This window comes from Elgaria multicarinata, chromosome 19 (genome assembly GCF_023053635.1).
Source record: "Elgaria multicarinata webbii isolate HBS135686 ecotype San Diego chromosome 19, rElgMul1.1.pri, whole genome shotgun sequence".
NCBI lineage: Eukaryota > Metazoa > Chordata > Lepidosauria > Squamata > Anguidae > Elgaria > Elgaria multicarinata.
The window spans coordinates 3503904-3528570 of NC_086189.1; the positions used below are offsets into that span (position 1 = coordinate 3503904).

General features: G+C 50.7%; 1 protein-coding gene across 1 annotated transcript in view; it reads right to left on the reverse strand.

Annotated features, from left to right (window-relative positions):
* ABCA2 (ATP binding cassette subfamily A member 2) overlaps nt 1-24667 on the reverse strand; it is an 84334-nt gene that overhangs the window by 49343 nt on the left and 10324 nt on the right. Inside the window, exons 2-10 of the mRNA XM_063144914.1 lie at nt 12055-12148; nt 8958-9069; nt 5743-5909; nt 4547-4674; nt 3946-4044; nt 3174-3359; nt 2212-2430; nt 627-955; nt 162-321 (exon numbers count right to left, since the gene is read on the reverse strand). Of these exons, the coding sequence (XP_063000984.1) occupies nt 162-321; nt 627-955; nt 2212-2430; nt 3174-3359; nt 3946-4044; nt 4547-4674; nt 5743-5909; nt 8958-9069; nt 12055-12148 (1494 nt within the window). The remainder of the gene's footprint in view (nt 1-161; nt 322-626; nt 956-2211; nt 2431-3173; nt 3360-3945; nt 4045-4546; nt 4675-5742; nt 5910-8957; nt 9070-12054; nt 12149-24667) is intronic.

The window sequence follows — 24667 nt, forward strand, 5'->3', positions numbered from 1 at the left end:
TCCAGCCTGTTGGATGTCCAAATAATTTCAGTCATCCAAATCCTGCTTCAATTCAGAATCCAGAGTGGAAGCTCCAAATTGACCTCAGAAACTGGCAGGGGAGACCTGTGCACACCTCTAGTTGCAATGGCTCCCAAAGTCAATTTCTCTCACAGCCTCACCTTCAGGATGACCTTATCCACTTCGGTGCCGACCGGAGCATACAGGATCTTGGGATTGCTGGTCATAAGGTGAACAAGGAGGCCCAGATTCCGTTGCTCCTTGCTAGTGAACCCCAACGAACTCATGTTCCCTTGTTTCAGGGCTTCGGGTTCAATGGTTCTGCAGAGGGATGAGAAAAAATATTGGGGTGCTCCCAGGCAGAGGGTTCTGAGTAGTGGCGGCCACGAAGTCAGTGGAGCAGTGAATCCACTCTGGTTTTCCTTCCACACTTTGGATAGGTCCTTCAGAGCTCAAACTGAAACCCAGAGCAGATTCACCGCTCCGCTGATATCGGGGCCACCAGCCTCCCTTGTTAAGAGGCCAACACAAAGCCCAGAAACATGACCTAATTCAAACCCTAAGGAGCCCATGAGATGCCTCACTGAGACCCAGCAAAACTCCAGCTTGGGGCCCAGAAGCCTTACCGGTTGTTGCCACAGAGGATGGGCTGCAGGCCGGCCCACAGCTGGACGAAAGCTGAGCACTGTCCACGGGGGTCCTCCATCGGGGGCTCGCTCTCCCCTTTGCCCTCCTCCGCACTGGAATTGGAACCGAAGCTGAAGTTCCCGGATGGGCTGGTGCTGTTCGAAGTGGTGGGGGGAGCCTTGGCAGCACATGCCCCCTGGGGGAGCAGCTTGGCTAGCGCCGAGAGGATGTCCACGTCCTTCAGAACTTTCTCCATCTCCATCAAGTCCTCCAGCAGGGCACGGAGCCGGTTCCGGGCCGCAGTGCCGTTCACCTCATCAAGTTTAAGCTGTGGAGCCAAGGAGAAGGGAGCAGTCAGGAGGACGAGGGAGGAGGCAGGAGGAGGAGGAAGGAGGCAGGAGGAGGAGGGAGGAGGCAGGAGGAGGAGGGAGGAGGAGGAGGGAGGAGGAAGAGGGAGGACGAGGGAGGAGGCAGAGGGAAGCAGGAGGAGGACGAGGGAGGAGGACGAGGCAGAGGGAGGAGGAGTCAGGAGGACAAGGGAGGAGGAGGAGGGAGGAGGCAGGAGGAGGAGGGAGGAGGCAGAAGGAGGAGGGAGGAGGAAGAGGGAGGAGGGAGGAGGAAGAGGGAGGACGAGGGAGGAGGCAGAGGGAGGCAGGAGGAGGCAGAGGGAGGAGGAGTCAGGAGAACAAGGGAGGAGGCAGGAGGAGGAGGCAGGAGGACGAGGGAGGAGGCAGGAGGATGGGACGACCAGGGATGCTCAGGTCCATCGAAAATTTCCGAAAATTTCTTCTACGCCCGGTTTGGCCCGCTCCTGTTCTTGTTAGCCAACTGTTTTTTTCAGGTAGTTTGCATGGGAACAGTGTGCGGACACATGTGGGCTGGGCTGGGGCAGCATATAAAATAGGGGAGAAAGGCTGTTGGGATTCTTACGCTTCTCAATAGTTCAGCAGCACATGGTTTTGGAGGGCCCCCGGGCCAGGCACCCTGAAGGAGCCCCTTCCCACAACCGCTCTTGCTCCCCACTTTCTCATCATTGCCACCACTTGTTGCAGAGAGCCAGGGGGCTGCGGGGTCTCCTGCCCCTCTCCCCACCACCACTGTTGTCTGTGCCGGAGCGGGAGGCAGGTGAATGGGCCGGTTGCAGGGGAGGAGAAAAGGAGCAACTCCAGGGGGCGCTCTTGTCAGCAGCCCCTGCTTGGGTGCCGGCCCTTGGCCCGTGCCCAGCTACGCCTACCCTTGACACCAGCCCTAAGGGTGTCCTTGTTGTGATAAAGTTGTGCAATAGGGGGCATGTGCCAAATCGGAAGGAATCCCAGCAGCTGGGATCAGCATGCCAGCAGCTACCAGGAATCAAGTTAGTCAGGCCAAAGGCTTTCCCGACAGTCCAGCTAGGACAGGCAACCTGGTGACAAAACGAGTTGCTGGTCTTCAGTCGTCGCAGAAAGCCGCTGCGCCGTCGTCGGAGAAGCCAAATATCAGGTGCCCGGCCCAGGTGGGAACACACCGCGCCATTAATGCTGTGGGAAGCCTTGGAGGACCTGCCTTCGAGGCGGCCTCTCCACTCCTACCCACTCCCGAACTCACCTGGGTGATGATCTTGCGGGCATCCAGCTGCTCCTTCAGCTCAGCGGCCAGCTGCCCGAAATAGTCCTTGCGTAGGCTGGCGCTCCTGTTGCAGATGGCAGCCTGGTACGCGTGCAGGAGGGGGCGCTGGCGTGCTGGGACCACCAGGACGCGCTTCAGCTCCTCCTGACTCGGGCGGCAAGTGAGGGTCTCCAGCACGGTGGGTGTGAAAAGAATGTTCTAGGGTGGGAAGGAAGGAAAGGAACCTCTCGTGCGAGCACTGAGTCATTACTGACTCTTGGAGGGACGCCAGCTTTCGCTGACGTTTTCTTGGCAGGCCTTATAGTGGGGTGGTTTGCCGTTGCCTTCCCCAGCCATTATTGCCTTTCCCCCAGCTCACTGGGTACTCATTTTACCGACCTCGGGAGGATGGAAGGCTGAGTCGACCCGAGCCGGCTGCCTGAGAACCAGCTTCCGCTGGGATCGAACTCAGGCCGTGGGGAGAGTTTCAGCTGCAGAAACTGCTGCTTTACAGCTCTGCGCCACACGAGGCTCTCTAGGGTGGGAAGGAGGGTCGAAACCAAAACACGGATGAAGCAGGTCATTGGTTCCCTGGCCACATTTTGCTTCGGGCTGCGCTCCCCAGTGAGCGGAGGCTCCAGTGAAACGCACCGCTGGACCGGCCAGCCCAGAGTCTTCCTGGACCTGACTTAGAATATACCCAGAATCCTCCACACCGTACAAGGGCCCGCAGCGGGTGTCCCTCAGCGGGTAATTTGACAGGTTCCCTTATGGTAGAAGGTTTGGGAATGGCTGTCTGTGACTTCGATAGCCCACCGCCAGCAACGCCAACCAACGCCAGAGGGGGCTCCAGGGAGTCCCAGCACCCTCCAGAGGTGCTGCCAGCTGCCCTCTTTTCGCCACCCGCCCCTCCCATCCTTCGCCACCCACCACCAGCCCGGCTCCCATCCTCATCCCCTCACCTCCATGTCCTTCACAAAAGCTTGAGGGTTGTAGGAGCCAGGGGACTCGGCCACGGGGCCAGCCAGGCCCAGGGCTTGGGAGAGGAGCTGCAGCAGGGCCTTCTTGTGGGGGCCCTTCAGAGGGTAATGCAACGCCTGACGGACCAGCCCATCGTCCACCGCTCGCAGGCCCCCCAGCAGGCTTTCCTGGGGAAGAGAGGGGAAGGGGGGGTTCATATCGGCTAAAGACAGGGATGGATCACCTGCAGGTACGCTTCCTCTAACACCTAGCTCAGCCATCCCCAAGCTGCCACCCTCCAGAAGTGTTGGACTACAACTCCCATAATCCCCCAGCCAGCATGATAAAATGCATACTAAAACATGCTACAAAACCATTCACAGCCACCCAAAGCAACTAGAAATTTAGGAAGCAAAGACCCAGGGCAAAATGCACCATATGTCCTACTTAGAGTATTCCCACTGAAATAAATAACGCTTCAGTGAGTCATGGCTTACGTAAGTCCCATTTATTTCAATGGGTCTACTCTAAGTAGGGCTTACGTTGCATTTTACTACAAAACTCTGGACCTCCGAGTATGGAAAAGCATAACCGTGACGTGACCTTGGTTATGCGCTCTTGCTTCAGTTACTGGAGGCGGCCCAACAGGAACAGAACCAGGCGCACCGACTCCGTCATTCCTTGCAAGAGTGAGGGCCCACCAGAAACCCCTCCAGCCCGCCTCCAGCCCACCCCCGAAATAACGGCCCCGAGAGCCAAAGAGCTTCGCCTCACCTCCAGGTGAAGCAATTTCTCGGCCGTGCTGAATCGGTCCCACGGCTCCTGGAAGCCGCCTGAGGAGGCAGGAGAGGTGCCAAAGAACAGCCGGTACACCTAGAGAAGAGAACCGGCGCGATCCGATGAGACAGCTTGTTTGGGCTTTTTAGAAAGAAAATCCTGGGGGTAATGTGGAGGCTGGTGGCTCCGATGATAGCAGAGCGGTGAATCCGCTCCGGGTTCCAGTCCAATCCAGTCAGAACTCTAAAGGAGCCATCTAAGGTGCTTCCTCACCTTGGATAGCTCCTTTTGAGTTCTGACTGCTTCGGAGTGAAACCTGGAGCGGATTCACCGCCCGACTGGCATCCGAGCCACCAGCCTCCACTGATCTTGCTTACATGGAAAGCCGTTAGAACAGGGGTGTGGAAGCTGAGACCAAAAACCAAGCAGCCCCCGCTGGTGGCCCAACATTTTCTGCTCAATCCTAGCCTCCAACCCAGCGTCCACAGCCCACTAACCAAAGCCTTCTCCATGTACAAGCCAACAGAGGTACATGCCAGGGGTTTGGGCCGGGACGTGCAGCAGGCACCGACATTTGCCGCCACCCACCAAAACTCACCTCCTTGAGGTTAACGTTGGACCCCGTCAACAGCTCAACGGTCTCGTTGGAGAGAGAGAGGTTCTGCGTGAGGAAGCGGTGGAACTCACGTTTGTCCTTGGCGGTGGAATCCAGTGTGAAGCCAGGGGCTGCGGGGTTGAAGCCGGAGGAGAGATCAGGGGTGGGGAAGGCAGAGTTAAAGGTTTGTTGCTAGCAGGGCTTGGAAAAACATGCCCCTGCATTCCGCCAGAGTATTTGGGGAGCCACTGACACAGCTTCATCTGAGGTTGGAGGGGGCGGTATGTGGGGGAGGGGGAGAGAAGACATATTCCTTTGGACTCCCTAGCCATGAACTTTGGACTCCCCAGCCAAACTGACCTTCCACTTCCCACAAAGCCAGTGTGCTGACTCCCAACATTCTGTGACTGAACCCTTCCCCTTGCAAGAAGCTAATGCCCACAAATGTTCTCTGACATCATAGGGGCTCCACCAATAACAAGGAAGATTATAAAGGCTAGCAAATGAATGCCAATCAACGAAGGAACAATGCAGAAGCCTGGCTTATTTCAGCGCAAACTGTTTGTCCATCCAGCCCTGTATCTTCTACTCTGGTGGGCAGCAGTGCTCCAGGGACTCAGCCTGAGAAGCGGTTTTCCCAGCTCCCACTCCCTCGTCATTTTAAATGGAGATGCTGGGTAAGGATATATGTCAAATGTGGACCGCCCAGAGAGCGTCGGCTTTTGGGCGGTATAGAAATGCAATAAAGAAAGAAAAATGGTTTTTTTCTCACAAAACAGGTGAACATGGCCCGTTCGAAGCTCTGAACCCAAGGACTTCTCTGAAAATATTCGTACATGGTCAAACGCCTGCAGGCGTTCGTCTCGATACTGATTCCCAGTTCAATTTGCAGAATTTTCCTAATTCGTGCACATTTCCCTCTGTGGACAGAATCATCCCCAATTTAGCCTACGGAGGAATTTGCACAAATTTGGAGGAAATATGCGCAAAGCTCCAGTTTGATCGCTGCTCGATTTGCACAAGTTTTCCATTTGTGCTGAGCGAGCAGCAATTGCAAATGGGAGTCCGGCACGAGACGAGAGGAAAGACCACGTTCGGGGAACCCTGGAGAGCTCATTCGCCCATCCCTAATGCGGAGGACTAACCCTGAGCCACTGAGCTGGGGTCCTGTGCCTCCAAGGTCCAGTCTTGGGACATACCTGCCTGGTTGCTGAAGTGGCTCTCCATGGCACTGGGCTCATTGCTGCTGAGAGACTCCAAGTGGCGGCGTAAGGACTCCAGATCCTCTTCCAGCCCCGCGTGGTTCGGGTCAAAGAAATTGCTCTTCTCCACCACCTCGTTGAGCCGCTCTAGCAGTTGCGTGACCCTACAGGAAGGAGCAACTGAGAGGCATTAGCTATACGGGGTGGGCGCTGAGCCTGGGAAGGAAGGAAAGTCAGCGCCGTACTCCCAAGAGCCCCACCTGGAACAAACCAACGGTGCAAAATCCTCCTCAAAGGAAGGCTATGAGTGTGAAATAGCGGGATTCAAATTTGTAAGGAAGTTTGATTCTGTACAGTTGGGTCTGAATCGAGACAATGACTGTGTTTCCCACTACAGTTATAAATTAACTAAGGGCCCAATTCTATGCATGTTTATGCAGAAATGTGTCTGGCTGGCTGGAGGCACGCTGGGAACTGAAGGATTTATTTTCCTGTCTAAGCATGTGTAGAACTGCACCCATAGCAAGTTAACTGAGACGACAGATTACTGTTGTGAGGGGTCACTGTGCTTATTACGCATACAATTAAAATCCTTAATTGAATTGTCATGGGCTGTAACTTTTGCATTTCATTACCATTTCGTGTGTGCGGAGATCCCTGACCTCTCAACAGAGGGTAACACCCCATGCCTCTGAGAAGTGAACTGTAATCCACAAATGCCTCTGCCATAATAACTGTCTGAGTCTTGATGGTCCCACAAGACGCTTCAAGGCTTAGGCTGCTACAGAGTAACCTGAAACAGCATGAGACAATGACTGGATTCGGACGACTGCGCCGGTAAAAGAAGCCATCCTGGCTTCTCTCTCCCGCCCCTGTGCAGATTGCGCAGAACCATCATTTGCATGATTTACCCATGATGCAGTGCAGGTTGGCATGTCATCCGAACCTGGCGTGCGGCATGAGTAACTTGCCGTACAGGTTGCAGGGTGGGCATGCAGCCACTCCTGCCGCACCATGCGGGTTTGCACGAGACGCCAACCCGCACCGCATCGAGGGTGTTGGTGGGGGGTTTTACCGACATGATCATCCGAACCTCCCAATGAGGCCCATTTCGGACGTTGCAGCTGCTGCGGAAGAGGGAGTGAGCAAACCCACCCGCTCCCATTAAGCTAAACAACCCAGGCCAGGGGATTCTGGGTGCTGTAGTCTAACACATCAGGAGGGCCCCAGGTTGGGGAAGGATGACATAAACTCTCAGTTCAGCCCTGCTGGTTGCTGAGACAAAATAGAAGCGAGGTTTGCTCCCGGGCCCTGGCAACCAAGTTTTGCTGATGCGGCTTCTTCCCTCGGCTGCTGACCGGAAGGATCATTAAAGGATTCCTGCACTGAGCAGGGGGTTGGACTCGATGGCCTTATAGGCCCCTTCCAACTCTGCTATTCTATGATTCTGTGACCCCTGGGCTCCAGATAACCCCCCAAATCCTGGATTGTGCCTGACTTATTCCGCTGGCCCATGCTTGCCTTCAGTTCCACCTCAGGGGCTGCTTTTGGGCCACCCTCTTTCTTGACCAGGGACTTTTCTGGCCTTCTGGTCTCTCCCAGTTCTTCAGACGTTACTGAACGGCTTTGCCACAGGACGGAGCAGCACCCAGCCCTAGCAGCACACTCGACCTGGTGCCTTCCAAATGTGTCAGACCGCAACTCCCATCGTCCCCAATGATCATGCTGGCTGGGGAAGATAGGAGTTGCAGTCCAACACACTTGGAGGTTGTGGGGAGCTTATTGCATCAAAAGGCAGAGCAGCCTTTTGCTTAGGAAAGTTGGACCCGAAGTACCCCATCTCCAGATACAACCAGAAATTCCTTGATGGGTTGATGATTTCTAACAAGTCCCGTACCGTGTTAATTCAGCCAGTTACAGGAACAGAGAAAGCTGCCTTATCCCAATTCAAACCCTTGGTTCCACCTGGCCCAGTATTGTCAACACTGACTGGCAACAACGACTCTCCAGAGTTTCAAACTGGATTTTTTCTTTGTCCTACCTGGAGATACTGAAAATTGAACCCGGAACCTTCTCCATGCAAAGCAAGGGCTCTACCACTGACCTTCTCCATGCAAGGCAAGGGCTCTACCACTGACCTTCTCCATGCAAAGCAAGGGCTCTACCACTGACCTTCTCCATGCAAAGCAAGGGCTCTACCACTGACCTTCTCCATGCAAAGCGAGGACTCTACCACTGAGCTATGTCCCCTTCCCCCAGGCAATCAACAAAAGCAGGCAGGATTTTGCATCTGTGGGCCCGTCATGCTTAGCACAGGCCTCCGTCCGATCGGCACTGGGTGGCACGCCAGCGTCACTCCTGCTTTATCTCTCCATCTCAACGACCCACCCGAGTCTCGCGGGAGAGGTAATATCACACGTTGGACAGAGCGCAACGTGCAAAACTGGTACCGGGCAGCTAAGCCATCTAACAGGCCAAACCGGTTTTCACAACAGCAGGTCAGTCCATTTGTGCCACACAGACTTCCTCAATAACTTTGGAATGCTCGTTCTAACCTCTTCTCCATAATGATAATAAAAAATAAGTTAAAGAGAGAAAGAATAAAAGAGATGACGCCCTTCCCAAACACTGATCAAGTTCTGCCCTGAGCCTAAAGAACAGGGGAAGAGCCCTGAGGCTGGATCAGACCAAAGGTCCATCTAGTCCAGCACTCTGTTCACCCAGTGGCCGACCAGGAGATGGTGCAACAGCACCCTTCCACCCATGTTCCCCAGCAACTGGTGCATTCACTGCCTTTGATACTGCAATGCTGTATCTGGCCTAGAATTTTGACCCCTCCACATTCATACACACACACAACCCTGTTTTCCTATTGCTGACCTCGAAGGGTTGATGTCCAGCTAGCATCCATTAATACCAGGAGCGTCACCCACCCACCCCCATGCCAGCTGCCTGTAACCTTACATATAGTAAAAACCAAACAAAAAAGCAGCCTTAGTCAAGCATCACCCATTCAACTCAGACAACAAGCAACAAGATCTCAGGCAACTTGTGCCCTCTGTTTGGAATTCCTTTCATGTCTTTGAGTTGTAAAACACAACACCGCTCTGCTCCGTGCAAAACATACCTCCCTCCTACTTCAAACAAGTGATAGTTGAAATTGCAGAAGTTTATCACAATAAGCAGATCGAGAGCTAAAAGTGCAGACTCACGTGGAGTTGGAGTACTGCAAGAACCCGAATTCGTCTCGCTGTCCGTCGGGGCACAGGGACTGCATCACGGGCAAGATCCCGGCCGAGGTGAGCGGAGCAGCCGTGTAGTAAGCTAGAGAAGGGGAGAATGTGAGAAGAAAGAGGAGGGGTGGGGGAAATTGATAGCGGAGGGGTGGGGTGGGGGGCAGACACACAACCAGTTCAAAGAGTAATGTGAGTGCTGGATCAGTACCATTACTGTTTAGCACGTTCTGTCCATTAAACCGAAGAGAGGGTGACGTTCAGAGGGCTGAAAGGTCAGTGGTCGTCCCGTCCATTCACCCAGGCGTACAGTTTTGTCGCAAATTAGTAATTATTGATGGTTGCATCTTGTCATTGCATTTTTAGGATCAACGACATCGTATGTTCACCACTTGAATAAGCTTGTGGGAAGCGGTATATACATTTGCGTAATGCATAAATAAATTAAAATACATCCGGTATCCAATTTGACTCGTTGCTCTGTAGTATAAGGGTGCAAGAGGAGCAGAAAGAGTTTGAGATTCAAGAAGTGTCTGAATGAGCATTTCATCCACTTCTACGGAGATGACCGCTAACCTTTCCGCCCCGGCCAAAGATGTCTTTGCTCTGGCCAGCCAGTTAAACATATCCTAGGGGGAAAGGCAGGTTAAAAAGGCAGAGAAAGAGGGACGAGAGATTATTATGGCACAGCGCTCACAGGTCTTCAAGGACCGTACCCTTCGACCCACCCTCCACGGATCTATTCCTATTCAGCCCCCCAGTTGTAATCAGTTGGGAACAAAAATTAGGCTGGGAAATGGGAAGGCAGAGAACAATAAAAGCCAAAGGTGGGTCTAAGAGCGCGGTAAGTAAACTCCTTCGTGCACCCCTGTGCTCAACTTAACTTTAAGCCTCTTTGGGGTCAGAGGGCCACAAAGGAAGCGTGCAACTATTGAATTGGCTAAGCCAAATTAGTTTGACTTAGGCCTCGTTTGAACTTTTGACAGAAGCTTTTATTCTTCTTGGGTACACAAAAGAATTTACATCCCTGTGGTTTCGGCCGCACCCCGAAAAGAAAAGAATGATGTGGGAGGGTAAGAAAGCAACGGTTAAAATGAGCATATGTTAGTCAAAGACGTCCAAAGGATTAGAGGCCAATATGGCAGCCCTTTTCCCAGAATGCTTTGCTCGGGGCAAAAGGAAAGGTGTGGGGGGAGGAAGGACAAACCCAACTTACAGACTAGAGAGGACGCAGAAGCCACGTTTCAAAGAACGTAAACAGAAGTATGAAGGGTTCAGGGAGAAAGGCAAACAAAGAAAAAGAAAAAAAAAACAAGGGAGGGGAGAAGGGGGGAGAATGTATAAGAGATAACAAAAAAACACAATCCAAAGCATAAATGTCAGACAATGGCTACGCAGAAATACAATTAAGGTGTGACACGATGGATGGTTGACCATTGGCCGTTAGCATGACGGACGTCACAGGCGTAGGAGACGGCTGCTCAAGGGATTGATTACACGAACGCAGCATAAAATGAGGAGATGCCACTGGTGGTCTCCATCAGCCCATCTGTACACGCTTCGAATTTTACCGCTGTTAAGCAGAAATGCTGCAAGTCTTGAGGCTGCCACGCTGGGTCAGATGTGGGCAAAATCTTCCAGCCACGTGTGAGTCCTCCTTGGACCATGTCAATGGCCCACTACTGTCTATTCCAGTCTCCCTGGAGGGCCCACCTGGCGCCATCTGAACATGTTGGACTACATGTTCCATCACCCCCAGCCAGCATGGACCATTGACATGGTCCAAGGAAGACTCACACGTGGTTGGAAGCTTTGCACACATCTGACCCTCCGCCACCTGGGGCCCTCCGGACATGTTGGACTACATGATCCATCAAGAAATACGTTTGTAAGCCGCCATGAGAGCCTTTTTTGGCTGAATGGCGGCATAAAAATCCTTAAATAAATAAATATCACCCCAGCCAGCAGGGTGATGGGACATGTAGCCCAACACGTCCGAAGGGCCCCAGGTGGGGGAGGCAGGCCTGTGGCGCTGCAAGGAACAAACCTCCTGCGTGGGGAGGCCCCTGCGCGTGCTGTTTGCAAACAGGCCAGGAAGCAAGACCAACACAAACCGCCAGATGTCTTCGGACCACCGCGCAGAGGATGCAGCAAACACACCAGGGCCGGATCTACACGACTGCTTTAAAGCGCTTTATAACAGTTTTGAAAACGGTATCTGGAGTGTGTCCTGGGCCCCAACAGCTGTCAAAACTATTACAAAGCGCTTTAAAGCAGTAATGTAGACCCTGCCCAGGTTTCAAGGGCTCTTGGGCCACGTCGTCTACCACGAAAGGCCAGCCACCCATGCAACATCTGCAGGATGCTTAGTAGCTGCTCAGCCCTTTCTGGGAGCAGCTGTCATTCTCTAACTGTGAACACACACACACACCTGAATTCACGGAAGAGGCTGCCCATTGCATCTCTGCACGATCTACTGGTCTGACCTTCTAATCTGCCTCCAGCAGAGTGAGCACTCCTGTCCCCTTCCCTGCTTTCTGTCTGAATTACCCATGTGCTCAGTCAGCAGGATTTGCTGTTCTTGGGAGGAGGCTGCCTGTTGCACCCCTGTCTGAGTCACTGCTCCCCCTCCCATCTGGAGCCACACCCAGAACAGCGACTCGGAGTAAAGCACAGCTTCCTTTTTATTCTTATTATTCATTCAGGAAGCCTCAGTAACTGAAACTCGGGAAAACCCGGCCTTCTCAAGCAAGGATTGCCAACTCCCCTCGCTTGCTAGGGCTCCTGTGTGCTTCACAGTGGCACAACAGGGAGACATTTATGGGTGAAGCTTTTCCCGACGTTGAAACAGATGCAGCGCTGAGAAAGGCTTGACCTGTTGAACTTCTGCCGGTTTCACATTCGGGGCACAGAGCCTCTGTAGTTAACGGCACAGCTGGTACTTACACAAAGCGAGGAGGAGGCACTGACCACGTTAGCATCAGAGGTAGGCATTACCTGAGCCGCTCTCTGCCCAGACACCTCGCCCACTCTCTGGTTGCTTTCTAGTCTCTCCTGGGCTGAGCCCATTGCTTACCTTCTTTCACGGGGATGGTGGGTTTCTTCTGCCGCAGACCCAACAAGATGAAGAAGAGAACCAAAGGAATGAAGATCTCGAAAGCCAGCACCCACTGGGGACGAAAAAATGACGGGCAAGACAGGAGAGTCAGAGGCACTGAGGAAATGGAACAGTGGCATGAACTCTGGCTTGCCCTCTCCTTCCCCTACCGCCAATGGTTCAGATCCGTACAAACATGGCACAGCCAGAGAGAAGTGTGTTTTCCTTTCTCTTTCCCCTCCTGTTAGAATTCAGGGTCATCCGGTGACACTGATTGGCAAGTAGAGAAACATTTCACGCAACGCATGGTTAACTTGTGGAACTCACCGCCACGAGATGGGCGGATGCAACCTTGCATTGATGGGACTAAGAAAAATTCATGGAAGAGGAGGATATATTTATCCGTGACGATTAAGCATGGTGGTTCTACAAAGCCTCCACGTTCAGGGGCAGTATACCACTGCATATCAAATGCTACAGCAGAGGGGGAGGGGGGTTGCCTTCCCGTAATGCTCATGTGATTTCTAGACACAGAATGTTGGGCTACATGAGGCCTTGGTTTGATCCGGTAAGGCTACAAAACAGAAAAGGCACGCCCCCACCCCACCCCAAACACACAAGTACTGCACTTAATCAATATATTATATAAAACAAATAAATGTATAGTGGTTTATAAACATCTGCATAAATCAATAAGGTGCTGTTGGTTATGCACACCAATTAAGAAATAAACATTTCCAACGTATATACATCAAACATATCAATCTCACATCAAATTATCAATCAATACCAACACATATACTTTATAGCTGACATATCAGTTCAACGGATCCCTGGCGTATTTCCACTTCTACTAGGAATAATCACCCTCAAGAGCTATAGAGACCAGTCTTTTTAGTTATACTAAACATACTACAGAAACTGCGATAACAACAACAACAACAACAACAACAACAACAAAATCCGACTTCCTAAACATTATACATTTTCAGGGGTGTCACTCAATAATTCTCCTGGAGAAAATTTCGCCATTGCACTGAATCCTGATTTCTCCCAACCCCTCTTTCCTCAGAACATGCTGGCACTGCAAAATCCAGTCACCACAAAAGAGATAACACGGCTGCACCAGCAACACGTTGGGCTCCATGGGGCCTTGGTTTGCTCCAGTAGGTCTACATATTAGTTAGGGATGACGGTGGAGCGAGGCAACACCCCCACCCCCAGGTCCCTAGTTTGTGGATCCCAGAGCTGCCTCAACTCTGTGTGCACCAAATCAGGAAGCTCAAAGTTACTCACTTTTTAAAATTTGTGCAAATCCCAATTTGCACAAATCAAAATTCGTAAAAACTGTGATTTGCACAAATTTGCAGAAATTGTAATTTGCGCAAAATCGCAATCGTAAATAGTGCGATTTGCCCAAAATTCCAAGCATAAATGGTCCTTTAAACCTGCATTTTATGCAAATTGCACACTTTATGGCTGCGATTTTGCACAAGCCATGATTTCCATGAATACTCCCAGTGATAAACGTGCTCAAATTGCAGCTCATAGAAGAAGGTGTGAGCTCTTGCCGGGAGCTCACAGACCATCCGGTGGTGCAGCGCGGCTCACCTCCCCCTTTCCCCACATGCCAGTGTCAGGCAATCACCAGGAGCCCAGTGCAAGCAGGGGCATGGTGGAGTTCGGCCATTCCTAGCATTAGTAGCCATCAGGTCCAGCATCAAGGGTAGGTCTGGTTGGGCTCCTGCTGGTGGCCAAGACCTTAGCAGGGGGCCCCTGGAGTTGCTGCTCCTTCCCCCCTCCCCGCCCTGCCACCTGCCTCTCACTCTAATGCAGAATTGACCTGGATGCTGGGCGAAATGGATCTTAGATCGGATCCCACCAAGCGGAGTTCTTCTGGCATTCTTGTGAGTGTTTGGGATAGAGGGGGAAAGCAGAACAGCTGGGCCTGAGCATGTTTGGGGAGGGGCCCAGCACATGAGCAAGCAGAAGGGAGCTGCAGCCCAGCCCAGCCGGCCTCACTCCGTCATCACCAGCACAATGTAAGGCAAGCCTCAGAGGCTGTGGGTTTGCTGGAAGCCATTCTTGTCACTGGCGCTGTGTCCCAGCAGCGTTCCTGCCAGCTCCCTGACTCCGTTTGGACTATACCTGAACCTGGAAAGACTTAGACCATTCTTCTGTGCGTCCCTAAATCTAGCGTTGTCTACCTCAGCTTCTGACGGATAAGTTTGGCGTACTGACCTTGGACTGCTTAATGACCATTCTAGCTGCTGCTTATCTCGCAACTCCTGTGATTTACGACAGTGAGCTAGGAAATCATTGTCACTCTGCTCTAAATTCAGCCCTCCAGTTGTAACGGACTGCAAATCCACGCAATGTTTCCTAGCTATGCCGGACAAAACAACGAAGCTTGTAACCGAACCCAGTCCAGCATGTGTGTGTGTGTGTGTGTGTGTGTGTGTGTGAGAGAGAGAGAGAGAGAGAGAGAGAATTAAAACCCAAATCTTGGTCTCCTCTCCTTTCCAACTCATCAGTTCCGCTTTCACTCTTTTTGCCGCCTACCAATGCATTACAAGTCAGCCCCGCACTGTTGGGACTGTGAGTTGTGGCTGCTTAAATGCTCGTTTTAATTGTGCTGTAATTAACAGCTTCCATCGCCGTTCCCAGGCAGAAGCATCTTCCTTTTATGCAGCCCAAAAGCCTCATTGACGGCTCCAAAGGCAAATGGCACCCAGGAAGTATCATAAGTCTGCAGTAAACAAATTCCATGTACACAGGCAGGCAAAGACGGAGGGACCCTGAACAGCTCCTTCAGAGTTTTGATTGGTTCTGATTGAAACCCGGAGCGGATTCACCGCCCCACTGACATCTGAGCCACCAGCCTCCACTGGCATTGCTGTGCCTTCGCCCACCCAGGTATGGACTGGCTCGTAGTGGTGTCAGCAGGGGCAGAGATGGAAATAGAAAATTCTCCCCCCCCTCCGTCCCCCACACCACCACCACCCCCCTCTGGGGCAGGCCCAGGTGCCATGGCTGCTGTATCAGTTAACAAGCTGCTTCTCAGGGAGCGCAAAAGGGCAGCGGTGGAGTTACATAACTCCACGTCCTAACCAGCTGGCTGCAGATGGAACGCTGCCCACCTCTCGCCTCCTGGGTTTATGGAGAGAAGAGCTGGGGCCTCGCTCCTCCCCACCCAAGGCCTGCCAAAAATGGGGAGTTCCAGAGAGGAACCGAGAAGTGCACAGAAAGGGTAAACTCCGTTCAGCCTCCCATTTTCTTGCAGTTTTGGGGACAGATCAGGTGCTGCCTCCAGGCCTGACTGCTACCTTGGGGTCTTCCTTCCCCCTCTCTGGTGTCTGACTTAGATTGGAAGCTCTTCGGAGCAGACACTCTGTGTTTTTTGCTTATGCTATCCTTTAAAGGGAGTGCCTTTCCCAACATATGCCTGCCCGACACTTGAGATCTATTGCAGGAGCCCTTCCCTGTGTCCCACCAATGTGAGACATATGCTATGGTGGGACATGGGGGAGGGCTTTCTTTGTGGTGGCCCCCTGGCTGCAGACTGCCCTCGCCTTGGACGCCTGGCTGGCCCTGGCACGGGCCTCATTTCGGTACCCAGTCAAAATACGGCTTTTTAACAAAGCCTTTGGTAGCTAAATTCACCAAGGCTGCACATGGTTTTAATTGTTTTTACGGCTTTTGAATTCTGTAATGGTTTTAGCTTGATTAATGATTTAATTTGTTTTTAGCTGTGTATATTTACTGTTTTATACTGTTTGAATGATTTTATCTGTATGCCGCCCTGAGATCCCAGTGATATAGGGCGGGATACAAATGTTTAAATAAAATAAATAAATAGTGACAACAAAGCACCAAGAGATCTTAAAGACACATGCAAGTGACAAAAAACAGAGTTAAGCTACAAAAATATACACAATTAGACTGATCTAAAGTGAAAATATTAAAAACATTTTGCCCAGAACATAGTCTCACACAATAAAAGCAGAATTTTAAAACCTGAAGCACTGTGATACAGATATAAAAGGGCACATCGGACAAAATGTAAATGTATGTGTGATAAAAACCTTTACAAACCTTTAAAAACTACAGATGGGCCCATTTGTGTGTTGTTGTTTTTTTAATAAGGTTTTTTTTATTATATATAAATGTGTGTTGTTGTTTTCCAGCTGGAGATGCTGCTGTGGGCTGAACCAGGGGCCTTCTGCATTCAAAGCAGGGGCTATACCACACAGGGACACCCCCTGCCTAGGTTGCAAAGAGCAGGCCTAGACACAGAGAGCCATCTCTCTCACTCACACACACACACACCTGCAAGCGTGTAAAATCACGCTGGGAGAAAGACGTGGAGCGAACACAGCTGTCATTTTGCTGTTCGTTGAGTTGCTGTTTTAATCTTCGGTGCTTTCTAAATAATAGATCAGAAGAAAGAGGGTTCCCAGCGAGCTGCCGGTGAAACGGGACAGTCTGAGGGCCTCGTTGCACCGCAGAAGAGTGGCCAGCATTGCAACTGAGAGCAGCTAGCAGGGATTTTTGTTTTTAAATGACAAAGAAAAATGAGTCGGCCTTCACTGCATGTGCCAAATGCGCCTGAGCACGTGCAAAGCACAGAGAACCCGGACTCGGAGGGCTGCGGTGACTCAGCACATTCCTCTGAAGCACCTCACGCTGCCACGCAGCGCGCTGAAGGAGGGCGGTCGTCCACGCATTACGCAGGAGCCAGAGTCCGATGGTCGCACCCTGCCAACTCCCAGCATCAAAAGCGTGGGTACCAGGCTCACGCTAGGCTCTGCGCAGTAAACCTGAGCACTTGGTCCCCGCAGTGAAATTTTGATGTCTAGCTGCAGCAAATCGATGGAACGCTCCTCTAAACAAGTCCCTGCACATCAAGAACTAGAATCACAGAACAGTAGAGTTGGGAGGGGCCTACAAGGCCATCGAGTCCAACCCCCTGCTCAATGCAGGAATCCACCCTAAAGCATCCCTGACAGATGGTTGTCCAGCTGCCTCTTGAACACCTCTAGTGTGGGAGAGCCCACCACCTCACCAGGCAACTGATTCCATTGTCGTACTGCTCTAACAGTCAGGAAGTTTTTCCTGATGTCCAGCCGGAATCTGGCTTCCTGTCACTTGAGCCCATGATTCCGTGTCCTGCACTCTGGGAGGATCGAGAAGTCCTTGAACAGTGCTATCATGTCTCCCCTCAGTGTTCTCTTCTCAAGGCTAAACATGCCCAGTTCTTTCAGTCTCTCTTCATAGGGCTTTGTTTCCAGACCCCTGATCATCCTCATTACCCTCCTCTGAATGCGCTCCAGCTTGTCTGCATCCTTCTTGAAGTGTGGTGCCCAGAACTGAATGCAATACTCAAGATGAGGCCTAACCGGTGCTGAATAGAGGGGAACCAGTACTTTGCACAATTTGGAAGCTATATTTCTATTAATGCAACCCAAAATAGCATTTGCTTTTTTTGCAGCCACATCACACTGTTGGTGTCAGGATCTGTGAACTGGAAAGAAAGGGGTGGGAAAGCTTCTAATCATAAAAACTGGTACAGGTGAATGAAATGCTTAAGAAGTCTTTAATATACTATGTACCAAAAACGATCTGTATACCTCAAATAAATCCTAACTGTGTAATATTATATATACCCTCAAATAAAACGGTCTGTCCTCTCCTGCAGCACCATCTGGCGGCAGCCTGCCATAGAACCAGCCATAGGGCTTCACAGGATGCGAGCCCTGGCTGGTAAAGCCTGGCAGGGTTCAGGCCCAGACCAGCAGGCATTCCCAGGTTGGCTCATATGGAACAGCTGGGAGCTGCCAGGAAAGTCCTGTATAAGAGCTGCATTTCACCTTCAGCCTTTGCCACAGCAACACGGTCTCTTGCACTAGCTGCAGCCGGTTCCTGATCATTTGCTACCTTGGATCTTGCCTCACCTTGCTGGACCTCATGCCTGTCTCAACCACGCCTCTGCCTCTGGCCCCTTTGCTACCTGGTACGTGCCTGAACCTTGCTTTGCCTTTGACCATTGACTTTTGCCTCTGGCCCTTGTTTGGACTCTGTTCCTCCTGGACTCTGCCTCTTGCCTTGATCTCTGCCCGGACCTTGCCTGCTTGTTGACTGGACTTCTCTTCTGCCTCTGGCCCCGCTTGGACTCTGAACTTGTGTCTGACCTTGTGCTTGTTTCCTGGATCTGCCTCTGGCCCTCTGTTGGACTCTGTCACCCAAGATCTGTACCTCACCCCCAGCTTGCTCCACCAGTATTCCAACTGCCCAAGCCGGTTTCATCTCTGTCCGTCCCGGCCCAAGGACCCTGTTGCCCATGATAGTTGGCTCCTATTCAGCTTTGTGATCTACAACAATTCCAAGATCCTTTTCATTTGTAGTATTGCTGAGCCAAGTATCCCCCATCTTGTAACTGTGCATTTGGTTTCTTTTTCCTAGGTGTAGGACTTGGGATTTATGAAAAAGAAACGAAATGCACAGTTACAAGATGGGGATACTTGGCTCAGCAATACTATAAGCGAGAAGGATCTTGGAATTGTAGATCACAAGCTGAATAGGAGCCAACAGTGTGATGTAACTAGCATGTCAGGGATTAGATTCCCCCCTCCCTTGCACGCAGTGCTGCATTTAAGAACAAGCCAAGTAAGCCATGCCTTGGGGCCTTGTATAATGAGGGGCCTCTAACAATGTTGGTGATAATTAAGATGCATTAAAATTGAAATCACTTTGGTGTAAATACATTGGAAAGTCTGATGTGACTTTCAGCAAAGTTGCCTGATAGAGAAAGAAAGCGTGGCAACAGATCATTTAGTACTGGAGGCAAAAACCAGGCCTTAGCATGTCTTAATCCGCCCCTGCTTACATGCTAGTTTTCTATGTGCAGGGATCTCTCTCCCTCTCTCTCTAAAATAAGGCAATATGTTCAGTCAGGTGAGCCCCCACCCAGATGGATCAACTCATCAAGAATTTGGAATTCAGTGATCAGGACTAAAGGGCATTTGAGGGGGGGGTGTGCGTGCATAGAGGGGATGTATACACGCCTATCTCCCTTCACACTGAGTCACACACAGAACAGGCATTTTGCTGGCCTTTACTAGTGACTTTGGCATCTCCAAAAAGAGGAATCCCACCTCCCCCTCAGGTTCACAGGGAGTTTGCACAGACTTGGACGTACATATATTTTTTAGCATGGCAAAAGCTTTCATCTTTAACAGGTGCCACAAGATTCTTTCCTTTGATTAAAATAACGGCAGGTTGTACTTGCCGTCTTCAGCGATTGGAAGACGCCTTTCTCGAATGCCGGGGCGGGGGGAGAGCGAGGAGGAACCCTCGTGCTTGTTGGCTTAACTTGGAAGGATCACTTTCTTTTCGAGACGCCCCGTTCCCTCCCACACACCTACAAGTTTTCCACTGAGTCAGACGACAGACACACACAGAGATCCTGGCCCAAGAGAAATGCTTAAGTGGGATATGTAGAAAATTAGTAGCATGGAAGAAAAGATGACAGGCAGGGGAGGCAGGCAGCATTGTAGTGGAACCAGGGTTCACAGGGACAACGCACAGCCCCTTTTGCATTAGAAAGATTGTGACGTCAGTCCCAAGGACAATGCATAGCTGTGAGTTCTCCCTGTTGTCACACAAAGTATTTGCAGGATGAATGGGCAATTAAGTCATAATGAGCGTCCGCACTTCAGAATTTACCACTACATCCCTGGAGAAGGGCAGCCAAAATGATCAAGAGGGAAAGCTAACGTGTTTGGGGATTTCCAATTTATTTATTTATTTATTACATTTCTATACCGCCCAATAGCCGAAGCTCTCTGGGCGGTTCACAAAAATTCACAATTAGAAAAAAGAAGAAACACTGGGTTATTTAGTGGTTAAAGAACGCAAGAATAAACCCAACAACAAACTCTGGGGAAACTCTGGGTTGCATCCCTATTTTCATATAAAGTCACAGCTAGGGCCTTACACTGTAGGCCAAGAAGCAGTGGAACATGGGCGCGAAGGCAGGGAAGGAAAGCCAACATGGAGTATTAGTCATTTCCAGTCTTAGAAATAGACATCAAAGGTAACCATCGCGATTACTGGGAAAGGAAACTCCACTGTACACCCTCCAAGTCAGTATTCGTGATAAAGGCGAAGGATATCAGGTTTCAAAGTCAAGATGAACTCTCATCGCAGAGGCCTGGCAAGAAACACAGAGATAAACCAGCAGAACCCGTAGGAAGCCTTTGCGTTGCTCATTTTGAAACATCCCCTAGCTGAGTGGCTGGTGGAATCTTGTGTGTGAAATTTGTTCTTCACCCTGCTCCATCCACTTAGTAGTGACCTTATGTTCTGATATTTACAAATCGCTTCCATTAAAAGAAACTTCCAAGTGACACGCAAAACAACACCCGGTATAAAACCATAATAAGACAAGTGTGTGAAACTGAGAAGAGACCATGGCGCAACAGCAAGGGAAAAGATAAGATTGCCGTTCCGGGGAATGTTGTCAGAACAGGTAAGAACATGAGAAGACCCCTGATGCTGGATCAGACCAAGGGTCCACCTAGTCCCCTGCAACTGGTGAACATAGGCTTACTGCCTCGGATACTGGAGGTAGCACGTACCCATTGGCCCCGTTCAGAAGACACCTTAAACCACGACTTTAACCACAGCGAATAAGACTTTTTACCATTTTCACCATGGTTAAAGCTGTGGTTTAAGGTGTCTTCTGAACACGGTCCAGCTTTCTGGTTTAACCACTATGGTTAAAGCCATGGTTTAAGGTGTCTTCTGAATGGGGCCACTAATCACCTTCTCCTCCAGGAATTTATCCAACACCTTTTCAAAGTCATCCAAATTGGTGGCCGTCACTACATCTTGTAGAAATGAATTCCTTTAACTCTGTGCTGTGTGAAGAAGTCCTTCCTTTTGTATGTCCTGAATCTCCCATTGTTTAGCTTCATGGGAGAGCCCAGGTAAGTAAGTTTCCAGGAGGTGGCAAAACCCCAGAAGACTCGTCACTTGTCAAATCTGTAGTGCTGGGAGTTCCGGAGAGGAGCGGGCATTGTGACACTAAATACACAACCCTATGCAGATTTAGATAGAACTCCCAGCATTCCCCAACCAGCTCAGAGCTGTAGGGCTTTTTCTGTCTCAACATGCACAGGATTGCACCCTAAAGACCCTATTCTGAGCCTTTATGGACCCAATCTCAAACATTTTGGAGAACACCAAGATGATATCTCTTGATGAGGGAAAGCATGTTGTGCTTGTAACGCAGCTGGGCATCGGGAGCAAAGCGTGCAGATAAGTTATGCTGCGCTCTGCAGCTCAGTGAGCTGAGCTGTTCATCCAGCCCTCACTCGAACCACAAGCCAGTCCCTTCCGTACTTTCTCCTCACGAGTAGGAGCTGCCCTCCCCCCCCAGCTTGGATTTCACCATTGTTCCTGGGACTTCTCTCCCCACTCTTTGTTTACTTCTTGTTTGGGGGCAGGGGAGAGCTCTCGCACAATTGTCACTTTGTCACCATGAAACATGAACACCCGTTTCCTTCACCAGTTCCTACCAGGCAGTGCCCAACTCAGCTTGGGTACGGCTTGTTTTGCTTTGACATTCCAGAGACATCACTAAAACGTTTGTCGTGGCAAGAAACTTAATGCACTTTCCCCAGACCAGTAGTGAACATGGCTTATTCGTGCCCACAACGCCCGTGAGGCAGGCCATCGATTTTCATATAGGGGACAGAAGGCGATGGACGGAGGCTGCCCCAGGCATCGTAACGGTGGTAGGACCAAAACCCCGGTCCCGCAGCGGGGAGCACCAAACTTCACTCCGGATTCTTCTACAACGGTAGCCTGTATTACCATTGTACACACAATAGCTTCATTCACTGGCCAAAGGGGATTTTGTTTTATCCACTTTGCAGGGCTCGTGCACAGAATGGAGGGAACCAAAACCCAGAGACAAAGATGCTTTTGAAACTCACCAAACGGCACAATTTTGGAAGGGTCGAGAATGACGTCAACAGCCTATAGCAGGGGGCACAGAACGTTTTTGAGTACGGGGGCAGAACCCATTTCAAAGAAGCTTCTGGGGGGCGGCACGGCCAGTGGTAGGCGGGGCGAAAGGCAAAATGGGTGGAGCCCCATGTTAACCCTCTTCAGGTAGGTAGGCAGGTAGGTAGGTATTAGTATTTAGATACCACTTCCCATTTGAAACAACCCCCAAAGCGGATAATTCAGACCGCAATCCTATACCAAATTACTTAAACCCCATGGAACTCAATGGGACTTGCTTCTAAGGAGGCACATATCAGATTGCACTAAGTCCCATGGAACTCAGTGCTTCTAAGTTGGCACATATGGGACTGCACAAAGCCCGATGGAACTCAATGGGACTTGCTTCTAAGTCTAGCTCAATGGGGCTTGCTTCTAAGTTAACACACATAGGACTGAACTAATCCCCACCAAATTCAATGGGCCTTTGCTTCTAAGGAGACATATATAAGACTTCCTGGAGGAGGAGGCTCTCAATGGCTACTAGTCCTGATGGCTATGTGCTACTTCCACTAGCAGAGGCAGTAAGCCTGTACACACCAATTACTGGGGAACATGGGCAGGAGGGTGCTGTGGCACTCAGGTCCTGCTTGTGAGTTTCCTGTGGGCAGCTGGTTGGCTGGACTAGACGGACCCTTGGGAGGATCCAGCATCAGGGCTCTTCATATGTTCTGTGTCCTTATGTTCAGTTCTAAATCTGTGGCTTAGCTACATGGAGGACTGAGGTGAGCATTTTTGAGGCGGAGGCCACCACTGTGAAGGAACTGTGAGGCAAGATGTGGTACAGGATGTGGTCACGGTGTATTGTAAAGGATGCCTTCGCCGCCAGTTGAAACCGACTGCTGGAGGGCTGACTTGGGCAACCTCTTTTCTTGCCTTTTCTGTTTTTTTGAGGCAGAGGGTTCTCCAGGAGCCCACAGACACCTCTCAGCTTTGTCCCTCAGAATCCCTGTGATAAAAGTGGACCTGTGAAGCCCCCCCCCCAAAAAAAAACACCCTTTATGGAAAGGTCACCTATTTAGGGCTGTGTTAAAAATATGCCTGTTCCTCACAAAAGCCAATTCAGCACAATTTTTTAAACAAAAAAAAAAAAACTAGGCCAACCTTAAAACGCACCTCAAATTTTCAAAGGCCACCTTAGCAAGCAAGAACGTGCATCCATTATTTTCTACTTTAAACACACACACACACACACAAACACACACACACAGTGGATTGTTTGAAATGCAGACGTTTGTTTTTTGCTTGTTTATAGAGGGGCTTCTTTGACCTCAAAGCACCAACCTCCAAGTTCAGAGGTGGGGGGGGGGGCGGAAAAACCTTGTTTTTAAAAAGGCACCCAGAAAGAGATAAAACCAAGAATTTGGCATAGTCTCCATCATTAATTAACGTTGGGATGCCCGGGGTTGGGGGATGAACCATGAAAATATGGCCCACGGAAAACATGGCCCCTTCAGGTCACGCCACCAGAGCCACCCTAGAGCCACCCAAATTTGACCCTGCTTGCTTTATCGCTCCCTCTGCTCCCCCACCCCTTTCCAAAACCCCTTTTCCTTGTTCAGCTACCCCTGCAAAACAAGGCCCGGCCTGATAAAGAAGATATTCTTTGATGCGTCTCCATAGCAACGGAAACAGATTTAGAATTGCAAGCAGCACCCACTCCAGTTTGTCCTCCCCCAGCTCCCCGTCCTCCCCCAAAACAACAACAACAACAACCACACACACAAATCACACGGTGACAACTTAGGATTTAGCTCCTACAAAACCAATGCAAGTCATACACAGCAAGAGAGATACAGGCGGCGTTGCCAACTGATCAGAAAAGCCCCACCCGGAAGGGCTCTTGCACCTGTAACAGTAGCTTGACTGCCACACAACGAGGAAATGAAGCTCTTCTCAGTATAGTGAGAGGCACCACTAATGACTGCAGACCAAACTGCCATTAAAGGCGCAGGAGCAGGGGTGGTTTTAAAAAGTTGGCAACCCTAAATCTTAAAATGACGTGCGTGTACACATGCAGGAAACCCCTTCTGAACAGGTTTTTATTCCAGTAGGGCAGGAAAAACCTGGGCAAGGGATTGGTTTGCAATGTCAGCATTCCAGGGTATTTCTCCTTGCTGCCCCGTTTCAGGGGCATAGCTGGTGGCCGGTTATGCAGCTAAATGACATTCTCTTTCGCAGCAACTGTGGAAACAGAGTAAAAGTCCATCTAGACAGATCTGCTCCTCCCCACCTGGCCAGGTGGGTGCCACAGGCAAGCACAGGTGCTCCTGACTGTACAGAGATGGCCAGGTACCACCTTTGCTTGGAATAAGAAAGTAAACCGTGACCCAAAGAAGCCCCTTTCATGGGGCAGAAAATGTTTAGTTTGCGGAGTTTCTGGGAGGCATTCGGTGGCCCCGGTGCAAAGCAGGTGGCTGGACTAGACGGATTTGGATGCTTGATCACAGAATCCTAGAATAATAGAGTTAGAAGGGGCCTATAAGGCCATCAAGTCCAACCCTCTGCTCGATGCAGGAAT